Source organism: Nuphar pumila, chromosome 14 (genome assembly GCF_984573655.1).
Source record: "Nuphar pumila chromosome 14, dmNupPumi1.hap1.1, whole genome shotgun sequence".
NCBI lineage: Eukaryota > Viridiplantae > Streptophyta > Magnoliopsida > Nymphaeales > Nymphaeaceae > Nuphar > Nuphar pumila.
This window is the reverse complement of record NC_143262.1, coordinates 741,951-767,085: the sequence shown is the minus strand read 5'-3', so window position 1 is coordinate 767,085 and position 25,135 is coordinate 741,951. Positions and strand designations below refer to the sequence as shown.

The 25,135-nt window shown below is 39.2% G+C and overlaps 1 protein-coding gene across 3 annotated transcripts in view; it reads left to right on the top strand.

The window, feature by feature from the left end:
• The window catches only part of ASG2 (transducin family protein / WD-40 repeat family protein), a 146,981-nt gene that overhangs the window by 14,156 nt on the left and 107,690 nt on the right, over positions 1–25,135 (top strand). For all 3 annotated transcript variants that reach the window (XM_089988194.1, XM_089988196.1, XM_089988195.1), the window contains exons 3-6: positions 4,871–4,948; positions 6,333–6,467; positions 6,578–6,685; positions 7,009–7,137. In XM_089988194.1, coding sequence (XP_089844320.1) covers positions 4,871–4,948; positions 6,333–6,467; positions 6,578–6,685; positions 7,009–7,137 — 450 coding nt within the window. The remainder of the gene's footprint in view (positions 1–4,870; positions 4,949–6,332; positions 6,468–6,577; positions 6,686–7,008; positions 7,138–25,135) is intronic.

Here is a 25,135-nt window from a genome sequence, read left to right as displayed (position 1 = left end):
TCAAGAGTTGTAATAGCTAGAGTATAATGAGAAATTTCCATTTCCTGTACTAGCATAGAATATATGAGCACGTGCATCTTCTAAGATTGCTTGTTCATGATATTCTTCCTTTTATTTTAAAATTTTCCACATGATGGAACACGAATGACATGTGCACCATTCTAATAGGAGGTGACTAAATCCTAAGTTGATGATTTGCATCAATGACCATAGTCAGGATGTAAACAAAACTTAGGATTTTCATCTTTTATGGAATAACATTGGATCTACACTGGATCCTTTTCAAAAATCATCATATTTTTCAAAATATTTTCTTCTTTTATTAGAGTTTAACTTAAAATTAACTTAAAATATATATCAATGACCATAGTCAAGATATATTGAGAGTTAATTTCATTTTAAACTCTATAAAAGCACCAAAATATGTTTTATTCTTCACTTGAATTTAAATATGATTATTATATAATACATTCAATGACAATAGTCAAGGATGTATTATATCTTTAATCTTATTTTAATTCATTTAAAGAATAAAATAAGATTTTTAAATCCAATTTCAAAATTCTTTTCATTCATCATTTAAGATAGAATAACATCATATTTTCAAAATTCTTTTTTCAAAAAACCCAAGTGATCTTGAATATCTTTCTTCAAATTTCTATTTCAAAATCAAATTCTATCTCATTTTCAAGATTCAAAAATTCAATTTCCAAATTGACTTTGAAATTTCCAATTCATTTTATATTCAAAACTTCAATTTCCAAATCAAAATTCAAAACTTCAAAGTTCAATTTAACTTGGAAGTTTCTGATTCATTTTCTGATTTAAAATTATTCTTTATCTTCAAAATGCTTCTCAAAATCAAAATCGAAGTTTAAGATTGATTCTAAAAATCTCAAAATTCGATTCTTCCCAAGTTTTAGATTCAATGTGTGTTTTCAAAACCCAGACCCATTTTCAAAAAGTCCCATCTGGACTTTCAAAATCAAAATCCGAAATTAGAATCCAACCCAACCTTGGATCTCAGACTTCAGATCCAAATTCCCAACTAGGATCCAGGACCCAAAACCCATTTTAGGATTCAAAATCCAACTCCATCTTGGATCTCAGACTTTAGATCCAAAATCCATTTTAGGGTCCAGAGTCCAATTCTCCTTTAGGATCCAGATTTCAGGTCCAACTTCATCTCAAATCCTAGACCTCTGATCCAATTCCATTTAGGACTCCAGAATTCAACTACAGCTTGGATCTTAGACTTCAGATCCATTCCTATTCCAGAATATGGATCCAATCTTGGATCTCAGATCTCAGATCCAGTTCCATCTTGGATATTAAACTTCAAATCAAAATTTCATTTTTAAAACCAATTCCAATTTCAATCGTCAAAGCCAATTTCAAATTTATTTCTCAAAATCTAAATTCAAAATCAATTCTTGTTTAGATATTAAATTCAAAATCGATTCTTGAAGATCAATCTCAATTCAAAGTCCATGATCACTTTGAAGAATCATTCTTATTTCAAAAATTTCAATTGTAAATTCCCTTTTCCACAGATTTATCTCTCTAAATCCTGATCATTCCAAGACTTGGAAATTCGAGTCTCTTCTTTCCGATCCATTTCAAATCCTGAGTTGGATTCAAAATCTAAAATCAAATCAAATTCTTTGAATCATTTCTTCACTCCATCATCAAGTTCATCTCAGAAAACTTGGAAATTTTCAAATTATTTTCAAAAGAGCATACATCTTTGCATTTACACAAGCATGATTCTTTGTGCATTTAGACTTAGGATAAATTCTTAGATGATATTTCAGCAAAGCAAAAGGCATAAATTCGATCCTTGGTTCGATTATCTTTGGTAAAGGCGCCAGGAATGGTCGAACCTCGTACCGACGAGCGAATCCCGTCTCTCCATTTTTTCCGCAAATATTTTAAAAATCGGAGGCGAGTGATTTCCTAAATATTTTCAAATCAAGGTCAAGTGAGACCCCGCAAAAGAGTTCCTCTCTCTTCTTCCTATTCTCATTCTCTCTTCTTTCCTATCTGTTATTCCCCTTCAAAAAGGGAATAGATGTTAGAAAGGCAAAGAGAAAGGAGAAGAGGAACGAGAGAAAATTTTTTGCGATGATCACAAGCAGGAGCTCCCTGTCTGCCAGCACAAAGAAAGGCAGGGGAGGGAGCAGAGGCTCCCCGCCACGCCCGCCGCAACAAGGCAGGGGGAAACACCCCCTGTCAGAACACGACAGGGGCGCAGCCCCCTGCCGGCAACAAGAACAAGGCAAGGGTGCAAAGCCCCTTGCCGGAGAACAATGAAATGCAGGGGGAAAACCCCTGCTCGAAAACAGGAAAGTAGGGGGGCTTCTCCCCCTGCTGGCAAAACGCAGGAGGCAGGGGGACAGAACCCCCTGCCGAGGAGCAACAACAGAGCAGGGGGGGCTCCGCTCCCTGCAGGGGAAACAACTGGAGGCAGGGGGGGCTAGCCCCCTGCCGGCAAACAAAAGAAGGTAGGGGGGCGAAGCCCCCTGCCGAGAAGCAACACAAAGTCAAGGGGACCTCTCCCCCTACCAAGAAACAACAAGAAAGCATGGGGGCTCCGCCCCCTGCCGGGACAATAACATAAGGCAGGGGCCGAAACCCCCTACCGAAAAACAAGAGTAATGACAAGGGGGCCTCGCCCCATGCCGGCAGGCACAAGGACAAGGGGACAAAGCCCCCTGCTGAGACAAAAAGAGGCAGGGGGTAGAGCCCCCTGCCGACTGACTCCCAAAAGGAAGGCAGGGGGGTTATAACCCCCTGCCGACAAGAGGCGACGACAGGGGGCTCAGCCCCCTTGTCGATCAACCCAAAAGGAAGGCAAGGGGGGTTAACCCCCTGCCGACAAGAGGTGACGACAGGGGGCTCAACCCCCCTGTCGATCAACCCCAAAAGGAAGGCAGGGGGGTTAACCCCCTGCCGACAAGAGGTGACGACAGGGGGCTCAACCTCCCTGTCGATCAACCCCAAAAAGGAAGGCAGGGGAGTTAACCCCCTGCCGACAAGAGGTGACGACAAGGGGCTCAGACCCCTGTCGACCAACCCAACACAGAAGAGAAGGAGAGGGGAGAGTTTACCTCCTAAAATCGCAACAACGCGGTCGACGAAGGGGTTCTCGGGTTCGCCAGCGTCAGGTGGTTGGTGAAGAGAGGGGACATCGGGAACAAGGGAGGAATGGCGGCTGAAGGTCGTCAACACGGTCGCCGATCATAGCAGAGAAGAGGGAGTGACAAGGCCTCACACCGACGAAGGGGACATCGACGAAGGGGAGAGATAAAGGCGGTCGATGGCGACGAACGGCGGCGGCTGCAGCACCCCAGACGGAAGCAAAGGCGGACGGCGAGTCGTCGGTGCTCGGGGTCCCTGGTGCAACCTCGATCTTCGCTGGAGGCAGAAGGAGAGACTAAGAGGGATGCTTGCGTCGTTGGTGGCAGCGCTCGAAGGTCGCCGACGCTCGGAGGCCGCTGTCGGCTTCGATTGCCGGCTGCAACTACTAGTGACGAGGAGGCAAAGAGGAAGAAAGGGTGGCTGGCAAGGAGTGGCTGACGTCGGTGGCCGCAGGGGGGGGGGGATCGCTGGTCGCCGGAACTCAGAGGTCGCCGTCGACGTCGATCGACGACATCCTGCGACACCGAGGACGAAGAGGGGAGTGCTGGTGCTAGCGTCGCCGGGAAGCCCGCCGGACGGAGTTGCTCGCCGGCGTCTCCAGTCGCCGGCGGCAACGTGAGGGGGGCGGAGTAGAGGAGAGAGGAGCGACGAGGGGTTCTGCCCCTCGCCCGAGACGCTGTCCTTTTAAGGACACCGACTTCTCGAGAATTCGAGAAGCCGGGGCGCGGGTCGGCTCGAGCTCGGGTCCAGCCCGGATCCGAGCCCGACACAGGGGTTCAGACCCTGACACGTGTCCGACACGTGCATGGCACGTGTCTGACACGAGTCGGACGCGATTTTTTTTTCCACGGCGTTACACACCTAGGTTAATTGTTTCATAATAGCCTATTACCTTTTTTCAGCATACTCTTTTGCTATACTTGCTCCGATCTATCCCCCGGGTGCCACATATGCAAGTATTGTGTTCCAACATTTGTTGCTTCATGCCATGTAATTTCTGCTTGCTTCTTGAAATGTTCTAGGATAGTTATTACTAGTACAATGGTAAATATGTGGAAATCAAGTGAAAATGTATTGTAGCCTAGCCATTTTCTCATTAAATGTTTCATATGTTCCCGTTTTGGCGCATGTGCTTCCATTTATGTCCTTAAGTGATTCAGTTAAAGCCAATACGGGTAATTGCTGCTGACTATCTTTATTGAGTGTTGCACTATCACCAGCCTTTGATATACATTTTCTCACTGCCTAACTTATTAATGTGGAGCTTGGGCTGCGTTACAACTTCATATTTTGTTGCTCCTCAAAGCGTAACTAGGACCTTTCATTTGTTATTTGTACTTCTTGGGCTACTATTTACTGCCACATAAATTTGTTCTTTAGGAGATAATTAAGGATGATATCTTTATTGTTTGTGCTTCTTGGTGCTACTATTTAGTACCAAACTTGAACCTGTTTATAGACACAAAAGTACAGATAAATTCTTGAGGAAGTATGTTGCTTATCCATGTTGTGAAGTGATTTATAGAATTTCTCTTTTCATGTCTCTATTTATCCATGAGACATCATAAGATCAATAACTTATGCTGTTTCTTGGCCTCTATTGGCATGTTTTTCACTGGCTCATATACAGAACTTTACTTGGAGGAAATGTCTTTTAAAGATTTATTTGTTTTGCTTACACTATGATCCATTTCTGTCCAGATCTTAACATCTCACACATCTTGTGTAGGGTCATCAAGGTTGTGTGAATGCATTGGCCTGGAACTCAAATGGCTCGCTTTTGATATCTGGCTCAGATGATTCACGGGTACTTTGTTTTCTGCAAATGCTAGGACCTGCAATTTTTTTTTGGTCTGCTACTGAAGAGCCACCATGTTATGTCCCAAATGTTTATGCAGCTTTTTTATTTTTTTCTAAGATAGGATGTAAAAGCAATGAACTGATATCGTTATTGTTATGGAAGTATCTGTATGTTTTATATTCTTGAGAAAAAAATCTTGAAACTTCATATGAGCTTGTTCAGGCTCACTTTGTATATATAATTTACTTCATAACATGTCCAACACATTTCATGCAGTAATATCATATCTTTATATGGATACTAGCACATGTGTTGATATATAATTATTCCATAACCTGACAAAAGCATCTTCTTTAGTGGCGCTTGCAGCTGTGATTCATTGACTACGATTTCCCACTGTTCCTAATATTTATCTTTTCAGACAACTGGATTGGAGTTGGAGAAGAAGATTGGCAGATTTTACTTTGTAAAAGTTCATAGGATAGGCATTTGGATGTAGGCCTTCATGACAGCATTTTACTATGGTTACTATCTATTTGAGGTTAAAAAAAATCAGGGATGTTTTTTGGTTGGTTTGGTAATGAGTGTGCATGAGTTCCATGAAGCTCTTCCATTTTTACTTCCACATGATTGTATGTTCTTAAAAACACTGCTTATGGTGTTGCTTGCAACCATTCTTATTTTGTACAACTGTAAATAACCTTGGGATCTCTGTTATAATTCAGAGTATTTAGGAACTGTTGTGGAAATAATTTCAGTATTCTATTGATTTTGTTTGGTATACATGACCTCTAAAGGTCCCTAACATGAAATATGTATTCTTGTAGAGGTATTTTATATGTAATGAGGTGTTATTTTGGAGTGTGGACAATTTGAAGGATTTTCTAAATGGAACCTTGAAGATTTGTAGCCTGACATTCTCTGGCCTTCCTTTAATTGCACTGGCTGACTATTGCTGTTTGAGACATCCTGATGAAGAGAACTCTGTCAGAATTCAAAGTTCACCTTCATTCTTTCATGCAGATAATGTTCTTTGGTGGCAAGCCTCCAATTTTTGAGTTCATAATAGAGACTCCTGTATTTTAGTTCTGCAGGCATTAACAACAATGTAAATGCATGCGTACAGTGAGTTTATGGTCATGGTGATCATCTTGAAAATTGGTTTAGTATGCATGAATTGACATGCAAATTCAGATGTAAATAATGTGTATATAATATACTTGTAATTATTTAGACTATGCTTCTTTTGTTCAATAGTAGCATCAGGATATTCTGTAATTTGATCCTCTTAGGGCTTTTATGAGATGCATGCCTTGAAGCAGTGGTAGTTGCAGGTTTTCAGCCCGTCAGGACTGAATTTCGGCTTCATGTGCTTTTGGTTTTCCATCAGGTAAATATTTGGAGCTATGCCAGTAACAGTCTTCTGCACAGTATTGAGACTGGCCATTCAGCAAACATATTCTGCACAAAATTTGTGCCAGAAACATCAGATGATCTTGTTGTGTCTGGGGCTGGAGATGCAGAGGTGATTTACTGTTGTATATCTGCCTTTCACCATTTAACTGTTCCTTTTTTTTCATTTGATTTTTTTTTGGGTAATCTGTGGGAGAAGTCTTTTTACTGATGTCTTTTCAGGTTCGTCTATTTCGTATCTCTCGCTTAAGTGGAAGCAGGCCTGACATAAACACTTCTGAACCATCAGCACTATTTCGTTGTCACTCAAGGAGGGTGAAGAAGCTAGCTGTAAGATTGTGTCTCATCACAAGTTTCTGAGTGTTTTCCTGTTTGCTAGCCCATTTTTTGTTGGGTTTTTCTTATTTTTCCATAATCCGGAAAAGCATGTCATTGTATTGTATTCGTGCTTGCCCAAGCCTGCACACACAGATCAACCATCATCTCGTAAGATTTAGTCATAGTGCTGTGAAGAATTTATGAAAAAAACTATTGAGTTTGATGATTAGCAGAGTTTTCTATCAAAGATGAAGAGATGTATTCAATTGCTAGGTTTTGTATTTACTTTGTTGCTACTGATCCCGTCCTGTGGTCTTTCTGCATTAATGGCCAAGGTTGAAGATGGAAATCCTAATGTAGTATGGAGTGCCAGTGAAGATGGGACTTTGAGACAACATGATTTCCGAGAGGGTGTTTCCTGTCCTCCAGTTGGATCTTCTCATCAAGAATGCCGTAATATTCTGGTATGTTTTCTGATTTGCCATCCATTGTTCCACTAATATTATTGTTTTATAGGTTTAGTATTGCACCTGAGAAAGATTTAAATGTTGTTCCTACAATATATTTAGGGTACGTTTGGTTGCATCTCCTGTGATTTGGAATCACATGAGATGGAATGTAATGTGATTTGAAGTCGCATGATTTCAAATCACATATTCCACCATGTGATTTGGAATCACATGAGATTCACTTCAAATGTAATTTCAAATAACATTCTGTTTCTTGCATGAGATTCCAAATCACATGTTTGGTTAGCTGTCATAAGATTCCAAATCACATGTTTGGTTAGCTGTGCAAATGCGATTCATTCTCTCATTTGCATGAGATTCCAAATCACATTTGAATGCAACCAAACATACCCTTAGTATTATCAATTGTCGAGTATCAATTCCCACAAGCAAGGATTTTGAGTGTTCTGTTTTTTATAATGTTCTCATTTAAATTTTATACAGTATAATACAAAATTGAAGGCTTAACTACTTATATACCTAAAAAAGGTTTTGAAATAAGTTCAATATTTGGAATGTACCGCATAAAATTTTTGAGTTTTATTCCTTGATACTCGTTGTAGAAGTTTTTTTTATGCCATGTTACTTTTTTTCAGTTCAGTTAATATGTTTGTATTTATCACCCACAACTTATCTCTAGCTTTTTGTTATACATTTACCATTTGTATGAAAAATGCTGAAAATGCTGAAAATCCAGAAATATGCAAGAACTAGAAGAACACTTAAAATTTAATATGAAGATGAGAATTACTTTTTTTTGGGCTTGGAGTTCTGCTTTCTTCTTTGCTTTTGCTAATTCGGTTGGCCAGAGCTTCCCCTTTGATGTGTGTGACCTAGGATAACTTCAAGAGTGGTAGATAGATCTTCAGTTATTCCTAGATGAGCTCTAGATGGATCCTAGATGGGGGTTAGGAGCCTTATGGTCGTCCTATTTATAGAGCTCCTCAGAAAATCCCTTTTGAGTTGAGATTCCAAGTTCTCTATCTAAAACTCCTACTTGCGTAATCCTTTTAGGAATGGGTTCTTTAAAGGATTTCTAGATGGATTGGGATCCTTCTAGGAGGGGATAAAGATGAAGGATAGGCTATCTAGGAGATCTGAAGTCGTGGATTGGGCCTTCTAGTGTAATGAAATCATAGTGTGCACAAGTAAAATGCCACTTCAGGGCTACAAAAGTACAAAGTATGCACAATCACAAAAGCTACTAATGTGCAAATAAAAAAAGCCACAAAGGCATGCACAAATCATTCACAAAGAGAGAGAACACAAGTAAAACAATAAAAATAATTTATAAAATGCTTAAGAAAAGCATTACAATAAAGGGGACAAGATGTCCCTTATATAGCTGTTGGGGAGCCTCACCTAAAGACCATAATGCTCTTACATAAAAAAGGAAAGACAAAAAAGAAAAATAAAATATCAAATCTGCCTCTAATGGGAAGGACCTATTACACATGCAGACTGCCCCTGTTGGATAGGACCTATTACATATACAGAATTATAAAAATACCCCTAGAGGGTATTACTCAAGTTTGCCAGACTAGGAAGCGGAAGGGGGAAACAATACGGGAAGCGTGAGCGAAAAGCAATGCATTTTAAAATGTATAGGAAGCGGGAAGCGAGAAATTAAAAAACAATATAAGAATTGATGGGAATCGAAATAGAACACAAATAAAAAAAATAAAAGTGACTATTGTTAAATTTCATAATTTCTTACTGTAAAAATTAATTTTTTAACAAAATCTAAAAATAATGATTGTCAATTTAGAGAAAGCACGTGGAAGTGAGTGAGAAGCGTGAGAGGAAACACATAAAAAACATGAAAAGTAGAGTGAAAAAACATATAAGAAGAATAGATGAAGAGTGTGAAAAGCATAGGAGAAGCATGGAAGAATTGAGATTGCCATCAAGTTTCAGAAGCATAGGAGTATCGTACTTTCGAAACGAGTTTCTGGGAAGTGGGCTCCCACTTATCTAAGAAGCTTCCGATAACTCTGGTATTACGTATTACAAGAGAAGAAACACACACACACACACACACACACACATATATATATATATATATATATATATATATATATATATATATATATATATATATATATATATATATAACACCACCCTCAAACTAACAGTGAGATCACCAAAAGTTTTTTTAGGAGGAAATAAAAGCGAGGTGGCGGCATGTAACACCTCAAAATCCCGAACTTGTAACTTTTTAGGAAAAAATTGAAAGCTTTGTAATCAATCAATTTTCAGATTTTAAAATGCCAGTTTAACGGAAAATGGTTTTTGAAATAACAAGTCAAGGGACCTTGGGTGCATTACCGCCGAACCTTCCTTTACACAACGGATTTTTATCTCCGTACATTCATTGAAACCATATAGATTCAAAATGAGGTTTTAATAATGAAAGTTTATACTAAAAGTCGAATTTCAAAAAAACCCTTATACCAAATTACAAAATGTCTTCAGAAGCGAAATGTCAGGGAAAAAGTGGGATCTTGATATCATCACGTCATCGTGCTATCACTTCTCGTACCAACCTAATCATCACCTGCACCCATGAAACGAGTCAGACTTATAAAAATTTGGTAGGTGCATAGATATCAAAATTCAAAACAAAATTAACATGTACGGTGTTCCTTTCGTGATGTGCAATTCAAAATAAGCATAAAAATCTTGTTTCGATATTAACTATCCTAAAGGTACGCACAGGAGAAACGTAAAAACAACTGAGATTGCTCGGGGGTTTGTTATGCTATGTATTTTGATACCCCGAACAACTAGCTGAGTTCGCTCCTAAGGGGATGACCAATGACCGAGAGAGAATTTCCTAGAGGCCAATTGTTCAAGGGGATGCATCCATACTTCTGTAGAAGTCATTGGGACCTACTACGTAGGATAATTTTTGGTAGTCCAGTCCCCTAACTCCGATGACCGAGGACACCGAGTCAATTGCTACTCGAAGGACATAGTTGTTAATAACTTGTCCATCGAAGTTTTTGTACCATCCTGTCCTCTTTTTTGATGGAACCAAAAAGATGAATGGGTATGTCAGGTTCTATTTTAACTGACGACCCATTTTACATGCTCTGGTCTTTCAAACCAACTCACGCATCTTGCCTGTGAAGGCGATCATCACCATTTATGTGATTTTCTTTAATCATCACACATTTTTACACTATGAGGTTATCATAAATCTCTCGTCCAATCATCGTAGTACTGACATGCTGTGGATGATCGATAGTATCACTACAATGAGAGGGATATCAGTTTCTTAGAAAGAAACCCCAACATCATTTAGAAATTTCAAGGTCCCGTGCTTTAGGCCATAGGCCAGGAATATCCGAGTCATTTCGAATACCAAAACGAAGGACCAGACGTACGTACCACCTAGGGCTACATAGTCGGTGCCTTTCCGTTACACAGGGTTGAGGAAAAAACTCAGTTGCGAAAATGCAAACACCAAATACTTGTTTTGCTTTTCGAGACAATAAATAATACGAGTTTTGAAATCTTGCATGTGAAATCCTCTCTTTAAAAATAAAGACTTGGCGAGGATGCGCAAATCTGCATCTTTAAATGCAAGCGTAATTCAAAGTAGGCATGAGGACACAAAACTGCGTACTCTACAAAGTTATATATATGTATATATAATACATATATATTAAAGCATAAGCCTGTGCACATTACAGTGCGACGACAAAGTAAATGACATAAAGCAAGACCCGATGTGCGAAACCACATATGGAACTAAATAAACTGCGTAAGCGATGCGCGATATACGAAACCGTATATTAGACAAATAAATTATGTAAGTAGTGCATGATATATGAAATCGTACATCAGCTAAATAAATTGCGTAAGTAGTAGCCTTTGCATGTAACAACACGACGACAAAGTAAATAACATAATTTTAAATGGACAAGAATATGCAAAACTGCATCCTTGAGTTAAAAGCTTATATATATGAATATATATGTATAATTTAAAAGTATTCTGTCATTTGTCCTCATATGCAACTTTCTCCTACCTCAGAGATGGTCGAACTCGCTGGTGATTTTGAGTATAGGTTTTTAAGGGCTCGTGCCTTGGTAAGTGTGTCACGTCCGTTGTGCCAGTGTGAAGCGCTAAAAAGATTTACATTGCACTACATAAAGAATGGTATTTAAACCTTATCGTGACGATGCTTGCATCGTAGGGGTCAAACCCAAACCCAGTTCGAGCCGATCAGACCGAGCCGGGCTCAGTACAAGAGGTGGGTAGTAAAGCTCAACTGAGCCAGACTTAGTTTGCTAACTGAGCCTGGCTCGGTCTGAAAGCAGAGATCGAGCGGAGCTCGGTTCTAGCCGAGCGTAGCTTGGCAGGCTAAGCAATCAAAAGAAAAAAAACAGGAGGGGGTGGGCTTAGTCTGAAGACGGGGACCAAGCTGAGCTCGGTTTCAGCCAAGCTTAGCTCGGTAGGCTAAGCAACCCAAAACAAAAAGGGGTGGCATAACCCCTGGTCTGTCCGTGCAGTGGAAGAGCAACAGAGAAGGTAGGCTGTGCCAGTAGCTGTGTGGCATCCCTGTTTGTCGGGCAAAAAAAGAGAAGGGAGTCAGGTTTCTTGGTGGTTCAAATTAGGGGATGGTGGGATCGGGTACATTGAGCCCATCTGAGGTCCTCCGGTTAGTTGGGCTAGTGGGCTCGACTGAGTCGAGCCCGATCCAATCCACCTGAGACCCCAGGGGCTCAACAGGGAGCTGGATGGCTCGACTAGGTCCATCTGCCTACCTGTCCGGGTTCGGGGTGACTTAGGCAACTCGAGCTCAAGGCCACCTAAGCTGAGGCAACCCGAGCTCAGACAGGTGTGGCAACAACTGTGTTGTTATTGCTGCCGCAGTTTGCCGAGCGACGAGCAGAGAGAGGGCAGGAGGGGGGCGGTGCCCTCCTGCCTGGTGTTAACAGAGAGACGCGAGTAGGGATGGCAGTGAACCGGGGGAAAGCAGGGCCCCGCCCCGCCTCGCCCCGTTTGGACCGGGGTTGAAGGGTATGAAACAGGGATGGAGGCAGGGACGAAGGTTAAAATCCATCCCCGTTTGGGGATGGAGGCGGGGATGGACGTATCCTTTTCCCCGCCCCATCCCTGCCACTTTTCCCTGCCTCATCCCTGCCACTTTTCCCCGCCTCATCCCCGCCCTGCCTCATCCTCGTTTGAACTGGGGATGGAGAACATGAAATGGGGATGAAGGCGGGGGTGGAGGTTAAAATCCATCCCCGCCGAGGATGGAGGCGGGAATGAAGGTTGTAACGACCCCAAATTATACCCTTTGAAAATGCGGAATATTTTTTTTTCAATGCGGAAACCTTCCCAGAGATCCGGGGTCCTCACAGTTCCAATTTCCATTGGATAGCCTAAACACCACAAACCAACTTGCAACCATCATCCATAAGAACCAGAACAATTTCATTTATTTATGAATAAGAGTAAATCTCAGAGACAAGGTTTTATTCGATTGAAAATAAAACAACTAAAAAAAAAAGAAGAACTGAAACAAAAGAAAGAGCCACTCTGTTCCCTACTGAAGCTGTCAAGCCCGAGTATGACTCTCATCCATTCCCAGTAGCCAGTCCAACCTCACTGTTCATCATATCCTGTGAAAAACCAACAAAGTAGGGTGTCAGAACCGAAATTCTGAGCACAACTACTTCTAAAGAAACCAGGTGAGACAAAGAACATGGATAAGATTTCATGTAATGATTTGAGTGAGTGCAGATATAAGATTTGCAGAATCTAAATAACCATTCATGCAACCAGTTACATATGCTAAGCAGAAAGAAATAATAAGGCATGAGCATAGACAAAAACTAAGTAATAAGATCTTTCAGCATGCTCGAAAGGAAGTAAATAACATACACCTACCATTCTACCATGAATTAGAGAACAATTCAATTATGCATGATCTAGTGCATAACAGGAAAATGCATGATTATGTGCAATGCATGATTCCTTTTTGTTATCTTTCATTTAAGTTTCATCTTTCCATATGCATGCCCTATTAAATGCACACAACTCTAAGTTCCTCTTTTTAATTACCGTTGCCCGCGGATACACCAAACGGGTACAATTCTCGAGGTCAAGTAGGTTCCCAGGGTAGCTTAACACACAATTTGTATTTTATTACTGGGTTCCAACTTAGCCCTCGACCGAATCACCTTCAGAACATTAGACCTCCACATCTAATGCCGAGGACACAAGGGACACCCCACGCCCACAAGTGCCACTTCCTTGGTACCATAAACAACAGCTGTGTCAAACACACCACTCTCGGGTAAAGTGACGGACTCTCCGTAAAACCGTAGCCAAGAAAAAGAACCTCAATATCGGGTTCAGGAGACAAAATTAAAGCACACAGAGTTTTTGTATCCTCACAGTCTTCCCAAGACAGGATATCTAAGATTCTTATACTCCAGATGAGATATCCCAGAAAGTATATTACACTGTTCTTATTCGTTATATTTTTATTTAAGTCAATTCTTTAAGTTTGCAACACCATATGCAAAAGTAAAGTAAAAACCCACATCCTCCCTTGCGGGGATCCTTACGGGACTCTAACCCGTATAAACAACTAGAACAATGTAGTAATGTGCCATACCAACCTATGTGGTTTAAGTGATGCAGTTCAAGATATATATGAAAAAAACACATCCCACGACTCTCCAGGCCGGTGATGGTCCATTTAGGCCATCGATGCATCACGTAATAAAACAAAAGTAGTGTTTTATTTATAACACTAGACCAAAATGCCAAAAGCATGTGTACTCATGCAAACATAACCCAACCATATGCATGTAATTACTCAATCATATGCATTTTCACTACGTGTGGTAACTACATCATATATGCACATTTCCTTTGAGTGTGTGAGAGTACATGTAAAGTTTCATATATCCATAAAGCATACATGCTTAAGAAGAAACATTAACTGAGTCATACTCACAATCAAGTGAAGTCAATTCCTACTGTTTCCAGAAAATCAGAGTTGTGAAAACAATTCATAATGGTGCAATAAAAATCAGTATGGTGAAAGCAGGTCACACTGTTGCAATACAGCTCAACTATGTCTAATCAGAGGATAACAAGGTACACTAGTATAACAGGGTATGATAATCAGAATATCACAGGGTATGATAATCAGAATATCACAGGGTATACAATTTCTATAAACTGTTCAGCATACACCAAGGTATTCAATTGACACAAACTGTTTAGAGGCATGCTATTAACATTAAAAGAGTATTCAATTAACACTAATTGTTCAGCACATAATAGTGTAGTCCATTAACACTAATTGATATTCATTTTAGCAAGTATACTTCTAATGATTACTTAATTTTGAACCTAACACTATGCATGATTAAGTCACAGATGGTCATTCCTTTGTATTAAGAGTTTACAAACCATTGAGTAATTGCATAAATAGGTAGTGCAAAGTTCAAATGTGCAGATTCAATGTTTTTCATATTAAACCTATATTCGGTATATATATATATATATATATATATATATATATATATATATATATATATATATATATTAAAACTCTTTGTGCTATAAAATGAAAACAAAATGTGAAACCTACACCAAGCAACAAGGAACTTGTCGTTCATACTGTCTTGCACAAACCTGGGGTATGGCCAAGATTCCCCTCTGACTATGTTTCACAAATGAAGAAGACAGTTGCAAGATAAAAATGTTTTCTGCAAACAATATGATATACTTGCCACTTTTCTGGAATGGGCAGTAAAATCCCAGACACAGTTCATCTAGTGCACTTACTGACTCCTACAACTAGCACGCTCTATCGTTCATCTTGCAATCCAATAATCATGTGCATACTCATGGGAAAGTATATCCACACTACAACAAACATGCAATGCCAATGTGCAAAAGCATTGACATGGATCCAAGTGTCCATAGTATACAAGCATCCTTGTCTTGCCTGAACAATGAAATAGCATTCGAGTACCACACAACAACCAGACAATTAAAAACCAATATAAGAGCAGGGTACACGAAAAATGCATGGCACATTATTTAAACATGAAAGGTAAACTCTTATCAGAAACATTAACTAATCAATTAATTAAAAATAGAAAAAAAACTGGATGAAACACGTGTAGATTGCCTAGATGGGCTAGCCGTTGGGTAAGCATACAAAGCATGAAATGAACCTTAGCATTTTGAACTATGATCGACATCTCAAACCTTTAATTAACATAGGAATTATACGAAGGCAACCTTTCTTTTTGTTTTTGTTTTTCTTTTCCTTTTTTTTTTTCATGGCAGTCGAAACCATAGAAAAAATCGAAACCCTTCCCCTTTTCCAGAAATCCAACAAAAACAAAAACACCCCTCATAAGGAAAATCCGAAACCCCCAAATCATAGATTTGGGGTTTTAGGTTTAGGGTTGACAGAAACCCCAAATCCTCCCCACTGTGGATTTCCAGCAACCACTCAGCCGGAATAAAAAAAATAAAACCCCCAAAACAAAAATTTTGTTTTGCAACTCACGGTAACCCCCCCCCCCCCTACACACACACGGAATCGAACCCATATTCGATCCCTCACCCCGTTTCCAAGAAGACCCGTACCTTTCTCCGAACAGTTTTTCGGTGATTGGAGGCCGCAGTCGCGAGGGCAACGCCGGCTGGTGTCGCTCCTCACTGCAACTGTGGCAGGTAGACTCGTTGTGGCCGATGATGGTTGCTGTTTGCCGCATGTTTTCCGGCGATCGAAACCCCTTTCTCCAGCGTGCGCAGAGAGAGAGAGAGAGAGAGAGAGAGAGAGAGAGAGAGAGAGAGAGAGAGAGAGAGAGAGAGAGAGAGAGAGACCCTCTCCACTCCCCTTTATCGCCCAAAATCCCCTCCCCTCTTGCCGAGAGGCGCGGGGTCGGTTACGCTCTGCGTAACCCCCCTTGCCCCTTTCTTGCTTTTCTGTTACAGACTTATCGGGCAACCCTTATCGGGTTGCCCCTTTTTTTTTCTCTCTCATACTCGTTACATCGGGTGTGGCCCGGGTCTGGACCCGATAACCGACCTCGAGTGGGGTTCGTGCTTTACCCTTTCATATGGATCCACAAGTTGGATCCGGATGGATCCAACTGTGGATCCTCATATTAGGTTTATATATACATATATATATATGTATTTATTTGCTTTAAATATTTATTATTTATATTTTTATTATTAGTTTTATTATAATTGTGGATATAAAGACCACTTTATGGGTCCTAGATCCGAAATGTGGATCTGAGGCTCAAATTGCATATTTCGTAATATAAACAAAATTTATTAGCGAAAATTTTTGGTTTTCATAGAGGTTCTAATCTTGAGGTGGGGCGGGGGTGGAGACGTTGTCCCCCGCCCCGCCCCACTGCCATTCCTAGACGCGAGAGGGCAGGAGGGACTCCGCCCTCCCGCTTGGTGTTAACAGAGAGATGCGAGAGGGGCAATGCCCTCCTGCCGACAACGTAAAGAAGAGGGAAGAGAGAGGGATCAATATACCTGGGGGGAGGTAGCGTTGGTCCGGGTTGTGCCAGCGTATTGAGAGCTCTGGCGAGCGAGAGGGGGAGACGAGAAGAGCAGGGAGGCGTGGGGGGGGGGGTGTTCTCCGTTGAGGGTGGGTCGAGGGGAAAAGAGTCGAGGAGCGGGAGGTCGGGGTTCAGTTAAGAGAGGGGGACAGGAGGGTGCCGACGACAGTCAGGAGTCGGGGGGGTGGGGGTGTGAGTGGGTAAGGACCCGAATCCGGTCAGATCCAACCTTTATCCAAAACATCATTTTTTTTAAATGCATGAGTCTTACATGGCAAGGTTTTGGTGAAAAAATCCACAAGTTGATACTCCGATGTGACATAAGGGAGTTCAATAGTGCCCTTCAGAAATGCTTCTCGAACATAATGGCAATATCTTTATGTGCTTTGTTCGTTCCTGGAAGGTATGGTTTCTAGCAATATAGATAGTTCTCTTGTTATCACAACACATCTTTGGTGGAGTGGAGATGATGACACCCATAACTTTGAGAAGACTTCTTAGCAAAACAATTTCAGTAGTGGTAGTTTCCATCACCCTTCATTCAGCTTTTATGGAAGACAATGACACTTTCTGTTGCTTCATAGATCTCTATGATATAAGCGAATCGCCAAGAAATACACAATATCTTGTAGTAGAAATACGATCATTGGGGTTGTCTCCCCAATCAGTGTTAGTATAAGCAATAAAATTAAGAGAAAAAAAAGAAGAGGATAAGAAAAGTCTTTTTGTCACTGTGCCCTCCAAGTATATGATAATTCACATGACTGCTGCCATATGAACTGAAGTAGGAGCATACTGAATTTGACTTGCATTGTCTACCACATGTGCTATATCATGCCTAGTGATAGATAAATACATAAGAGATCCAATCAACTAATGATAGGGAGTATGCTCCTCTAATGGAGTCCCATCATTGACCCTCATCTTTGCATTAATTATTTCTGGAGTATCTACTTCCTTTTCATCAGGCCGGATCTAATAATTATATATATCAAAATTTCATTTAAGAATATTTTAAATCTCTTCGATACCCTTTTTATCACTTCTAGTGATAATCATATCTTTTACATATAATGATAAGACAATTATACTATTTCGTCCATTTTTAACAAAGTGAGTTGTGTCAATATAACATGAGATAAAACCATTATCAATAATAACTCTATCAAATCAATCATACTAGGCCTCTATTAAGACCATAAAGAGCCTTTTTAAGTTTGAGAACTTTACCCTTTTTAATGTTAAACCCGAGCAGAGAATCCATATAAACATCTTCACAAAGATTACCATTAAGAAACACATTCTTGACATCTAACTGATAAATGTGTCATTGTTTAATAGATGCTAAAACAATTAGATTCCTAATACTAGTCATCCTAGCAACAGGAGAAAACGTTTTTTCATAGTCAATCCCATATTCTTGTGAGTATCCCTTAGCAACCTACCTAGCTTTATACCTTTATAAGGAACCATCACTCTTGGTTTTGACTTTAAAAACCCATATACATCCTATAACCTTTTTTCCTATGGGTAAGTCTACAATTTCTTAAGTGTTGGCTCAATGAAGAGCCTCTAATTCCAATTTCATAACATCTATCTAATGGAGAATTTGGTTAGCCTCATTGTAGTTTGAAGGTTCATGATAAACATGAATGGTCATAAGACAAGCCCTATATCTTGCAAAAAAAGATTCGTATAACACAAATTTATTAGGAGGCCTAGAGATCCTTTGAGTCTTTCTAGGTAGGGGTTCTACAATAGGTTCTTCAAATGATTGACTTTGTGAGTACTTTTCAAAGGCACATGATTGATTTTCTCCTTCACGCAGAGTATAAATGCAAATTTCATTAAAGGTTTATTAAGAGAATTATCCCCATTAATATCAAGAGGATTTTTTTCATCAATACATTCAATATTATCACAATCATTTATACTAGATGCTTTAACATTCTTCCTAGGTAATAAGTCAAATAGAAAAGAGTAGTCAATTTTCTTTTTAGGAGAACATTGATTAATTCCATTTTGATCTTCTAAAAAGGTCACATTTCTTGAAATATATAGTTTATCATTTTTGAAATCATAACACCTATATCTTTTTTTATTTTCACCATATCCAATAAAAGTGCATTCTATGACTTTTGGTGATAACTTGTCTTTTCCTTGAAAAATGACAAAGCATTTGCAACAAAAAACCTTTAATCTTTTGAAATCTGAGAATATTTTGAACAATTTTTCAAAAGATGAAACAATTTTAAGATAAGTGAAACACATTCTATTGATTAAATATATAGCGGTAAGCACGACTTTAGCCTATTTTTTTTTGGAACTGTCTTTGAAAATTAATAGAGTTCTAATTGTTTCAATTATATGCCTATGTTTCCTCTCCACAAGACCATTTTGTTGTGGAGTTTTTGCACAAGATCTTTGATGAATAATTCCATTTTGTTTTAAATAACTTTAAAATTCATTTGACATATATTCTCCACCCGAATGTGATTGAAAAGTACAAATATTGGTTTGGAATTGATTTTAAGCATATGAAATGCTTTAGAAAAAGAGAAAACTTCTGATTTAAACCGAAGGAAGTATACCACATATCTAGTGAAATCATCAATGAAAATAACATAATACAAATATCCTCCTTTTGACATGACCGACGTCGGTCCCCATACATTCGAATGCACTAATTCAAGGGTTTTAAAGACAAGATTACTACTTGGAAAGGGAGAAGTATGCATTTTCCAAGAATGCAATCATTGCAAATAATTTTTTTTCTATTACGAAAAATCTCTCAAAAAGGGAAAAAATACAATTTTGAGGCACTAGGATGGCCAAAAGTAGCTACATTTTTGTTTTGAACATGATTACAAAAAAACTTGGATGGAAGAGGCAAAAAATTCATATAGTAAAGTTCTCCTCTCCTTTAGCCTTACCCAATCAACCTCTCGAATTGCAGATTATGCACAGAAGAGACTACAACCATGATCGAAAATTTGAGAAATGAAAAATAAGTTTAAACTTAATTTTGGAATCATTCTAATTTAGGGAATTTAAAATTCATTTGACTCGTTCAAAACCTTTTTCAAGTTTCCAATTCCCTTGACTTTAAAAGATGTACTATCGGTAGTAGAAACAAATGAGTTATGAGAGTTGGTGCATTGATCGGATCAAAGAAAAGCATTTAGAGTCATGTGAAAAGATGCACTCGAGTTAAGTATCCAAGAAAACACTCCAAGAGGAGTTGAAGATGAAATCACGGCTTCGGACGTGGATGGGGTGGAGGAGTTGGATTTCAAGAAATGTTGGAGAACCTCCATCAATTGAGTAGTGGATTCTTTAATATCTCCTCCATGTCGTGGCTCTTCACTCGATTTAGTTTACTTTTCTCCAACGATGGCAAACTTTCTTTTGAGCTTAGGACAATCGGGTTTGATATGTCCTTGATATGTTCTGGCTCATTACAAAAGTGTCAAATGATTTTCCTTCTTCATCTATAGTTAGGCCTCCCAAAATGATGAGGCTTATATGTTTTTAGATTGTTCCTTGGTTTTGAAACCACATGTACTTCATCAATCTCCTTGTACATGGAAAGATGAGTCTCTTCTTGACATAGGTCGGCAAGTGCTTCATTTAGAGGAGAAATTCTATGAAGTAACGAACCCCAAATTTGTTCAAATTTCAGGCGGAGGCCATGAAGGAATTGAAAGAAGTGTTTCTTCTCTATTTGGCGTTGCCTCAACTCAGTAGCCCCTCCTTCCCATTGAGGTTCATTGAGGGCAAATTCATCCCACAATGGAGATAAAGTACTATAGTAATCACGTACATTCATGTTGCCTTGTTTTGTGTATATCACTTTCTCTTGCAAAAATATTTTCGAACACGACCTTTCATAAAAATCCAAGCCTCATTGGCTTTCCTAAACTTGGCAAGGTTGGCACAAATTTCGACATTACTCATAAATCATGCCAATATTTTGACATGCTCACTTTCCCAACCCTCCACCTTTGTTTGGTATTCTTGGATGACTCTTTCTTCTTCATTTAGAGCCTTCTCTTGATCTTCTTCCTTCTTGGTGAGTTTAAGTTGCTGTAATAACCATGATTTTTATCAGATAAATAAATGTAGACTTTAAGTCATTAAGGTAATACACGAATATTTTATGGTTTTAATTATTTATTCGTAATTGGATCTTAGATAACCTATTTGGATCCTTAAAGTAAATCGGATTTTAATGAGACAATTTCTATAACACTTTAGTGGGAATTGGTATAGCTTAAGGCGATGTTCGGATCCACCATATTGCATTTGGATCTTCGATATCAGAACTTCAAATATTAATCTGGATCCTTGAATTGAAATCATAAAGATCAATGTACATCTAGCTGGATCCATAATAATTCATTTGGATCCGTAGTTCTAAATCAGAGTATGATCAAAACTTCGGATTTCTGGATCCGAATCTATTAAAAGGATTGACGAAGCACAATGGATCTTGGATCCATATTAATTTATGTTAATTTTTGGATAAGGTAAATGGATCTATATTAACCTATGAAAGACCCACAAGATCGTATCGAAGAATAAACCAAATGTATTAAGAATATGGTATTTTAAAGCTTGTAACATTTTGAATCCTTAGACGGATCCAAATTGCCCAACTAAGGGCTTTCATTAAAAGATTTGGGTTGCGGGTCTCAGTGGTGGCCAAACCGAAACCGTACCCGATTGGGGTGTAATATATATATATATACATATATATATAAATAAAAATAAGATAGTAATAATAATACCAAGTATAAATATATACTTGGATCCGTAGTTGGATCCGTATGGGTCCAAATATCGGACCCAAACCATCGATGGGACGTAGATCCAAACCGTGGTGAGATCGCGGGTCATGGATCCAGTTGATCCATGCCCCGCACCACACCGTGCGTTAAGTGAAATGAAAAAAAAAAAATGAAGTTAAGTATGGGGGCACTATGCAGGCCCGATAAAATGAGTGTTAGGGTTCAGAACCCTAACACAAGCCAAATCACAAGAGGAGGAGGAGGGGGCAATGCGCAGCCGCCGTGTGAAGGGGAGGGTAGCGGATCCCCTTCCGATTTTCGTGGCACCCTTCCATATCTCGCCTCCTTCCTCTCCCATTTAGCCGAACCCTCTCTCTCGGTCTTTCTCAACTCTCTTCCGTTTCTCTCTTCCTCTCCCTCTCATTTTCTTTTCTTTCTTACACCAGCCGGTGGAAGACACACGACTCACACGAGCACGACAACGAGGTTACTTCGGTTTTTCCATCTCTCTCGTTCGTGTTCGTGGAGTCGGCGTGAGGAGGGCTTGGCTTCACAGCGGCTAGGGAGAAACAATCGAACAAAGTTGGGGATTTCGCATTGCCGAGGTAGGTTTTACTGTGATTACGTATATTTACTAAGTTTCAAGCATCCTTTGGATTTGCCGTAACTCCCAACTCGAAAAAAATTGGGGTTTTTGGGTTGCCGTGAAACCCTAATAAAAAAGGAAAGGAGATTTGGGGTTTAAGCGACCAAAAATCCATATAGGATTTTCTATTGTCCCAGTTTATCTTTGCGCACTCATACACGATTGTTGCAAAAGATCATGTTTAACTATCATCCAGGTTGGGTTCATCTTAATATGTTCAAGTGACTAGGAAGGATTTGGGTTTTTGGGTTGCTCAATGAAGATTCAGGCCCATTTCTTTTATTCAACTATGTCATTTGTATAGGATGTTGTGTAATCAATGGGTAATACTTGCTGTAAAAGTCTAATTAGTGTTTCTTTTAATTCGATACAAGAGGCCTTTGTTCAATCAGTTATGTGAGTAATTTAATTCAAGTATATGCATGTAAGAGTGTGGCTTCATAAAATGTTAATTTTCCAGTATTGCTAACTTCTGAAAGTATTAGTTTTAGCTACATTGTTATGTGACCTTAATAGGTGGATTATGTTTGATGACTTTCGTTTTTCCTTTTTAGGTTCTGAAAATCTTGCTTTATCAAGGGATATCAAACATTGAACTGTTACTAATTATTCCCTGCTAAAAGAAAAACATGATTTGTATGTTTTTGAGAATATGTGTTGTGATTGGAAATAAAACAATGCTTGGTAAGTTCGTTAACTAATTTATAATCGATGATGTATGCACTTAATAAGAACTGTGGGGTTGAGACCGAAAGATAAAATTATTTCTGTTTCTTGCGAAACTGTCCAGTCAGTGTATAAGCATGTACAGGACATACATATACTAATTCCATGTTGAGAACTCGAATTGTTACTATACATACATAGTTGAGTTATGAATAATTAGTGGCACAGGTTAGCATGCTTGTATGCTCTGCATTCTTTTTCAATAACTCGATATGCAATTGGTTCTGAAGACAGCCAATGAGCGTTTGAATCTCCTGTAGCTGACTTGATTTTTATTTTTGTTAGTAACCACTCAACTAGTGACATATTTTACTGAACATGCCACTGCACTGGAGCCTACATGTCCAGGGGTTTTGTATGTCCTGATTTTTCTCAGGCACAAATAACTGCATATTCTAGAATTGTTATGCCCAGATTACTGCGTGGTTTAGAATAGAAGCATGCACATACTGATTGATTGATAGATAATTCTTTTTAGCTTTGGTAGAACAATAACCTGTACACACCTGTCAACCCGTTAGGCTGTACAAGTATATGCCTATTCATACGCAGGACAATATCTACATATATATCTGGTTAGTTATAATGGAGATTGCCCATTACTATATAACCTGAACGGTATATGTGTTATAAGTGGTGAGTACATTGAGCCTTGGCTATAACTTTATGTACACAACCAAATGGATATGCACTTCGCGTTTAAAGTTTCTGCGCATTTTCACAGTACTCACACACTCATTACGCGACATCACTCTTACTGCATATATTGCGGCATGTACGCAGAAGTATATTGGTGTTATACATGAAAGAACCCACATATTTTCCGAAACGTTGTCATATAGGGTCATTACTAAATCTCTGAAACTGCGTGTCTGATTTATGCCATGCATATTCCCTAAGTAAATCAACTACTATTACGTGCTAGTTACTTTGGAAAAAAAAAGAGGAGAACAAAGTGTGTTTTAATCTTTATTGCCATTAGGAACAGGTATATGACATCCTGATTGTAGTGAGAAATATGTGATGCTACATAAACACTAGGTTTTTCGCTTTAGTGATAGAAGGAATTGTAACTTGATTTAGAAATGGGCGTATGTGCAATTTGTTTATATATGAAATTATGTCATGTAAGCTGCTGACATTCAAACCTGGAAATGTCTGAGTTTGTCTGCTTTCTGTAGAAGAGCTATGAGACATATTAATGAAATGTCAATTATTGAAATTGTTTGTTGCATGCAGTCAAGTTATGTGAATTGCTTTCCCTTGTCCACTGAGAATTCAAAATGAATGATAGGGAGTTTGGGAATCTTGCCTAATTGGGCATTATGGATTGGGTACCTGATGCAGGTATTTTGGTTAATGAGCGTGTACTCAATGTCAACAACATTGGTGAGAAAATTAAAGGTTAATTTCTGTGAGCCTGACTGGTTGAAAGATACCGGGGCATTTGTGTCCGATTGGTTTAAAAGTACCAAAGCATTTAGAATAATGATCATAATACTGATAAGAAACTTAAATTTAATTCTTGTTGCCCGATTGGTTTAAAGGCACCGGGGCATTCGCGCTTGACTGGTTTAAAGGCATCGAAGCACTTTGAGTGGGTTTAAGCAATCAATATGGAAAAAGGATTTGGATGGTTTATTCACCTTGGTAAAATGACTAAGGTTGGGATCTACTGCTAAGGTAGTAGAAGGAAGTTGGGGAAATGCCCTGTACTTCGGGAAAATAATTAAATGAAAAGATTAACCCACTCAGATTCGGGCTTACCTTGGAGAGGGTAGGTGGTACAAAACTCCGGGGACGTGTTTATTTGTTCGAGCGTAAAGCGACTCGTTGGTCCCCAGTCCTCGGAGTTGGGGGGGACCCGGACTACCAATATGTCCTAGGTGGTAGCTCTTTGTTCTTCTGCAGAAGTTAGGGATGCATCCTGTTTTGGTTTTGGCCTTTGGGAGTTTCTCTCGGTCACTGGCCGCTCCCTTGGGATTTCAGTCACAGTTAGAATGTTCGGGTTAATAAAACAACTTTGAATAATATACCCCCGAACGTTCTCTTCTGTGATGGTTGCCTTGGCCCGTGTGTACCCGCGGGATAAGAAAAGATAAACATCAATTAGAATATTTTAAGTATCATAGTGATTGAAATTATTAGGGAGACCTGCTTATATTCTTCCAGCATGTTCTGAGCTTGTGATGAAATGAAATACTGAAAGCTGTAGA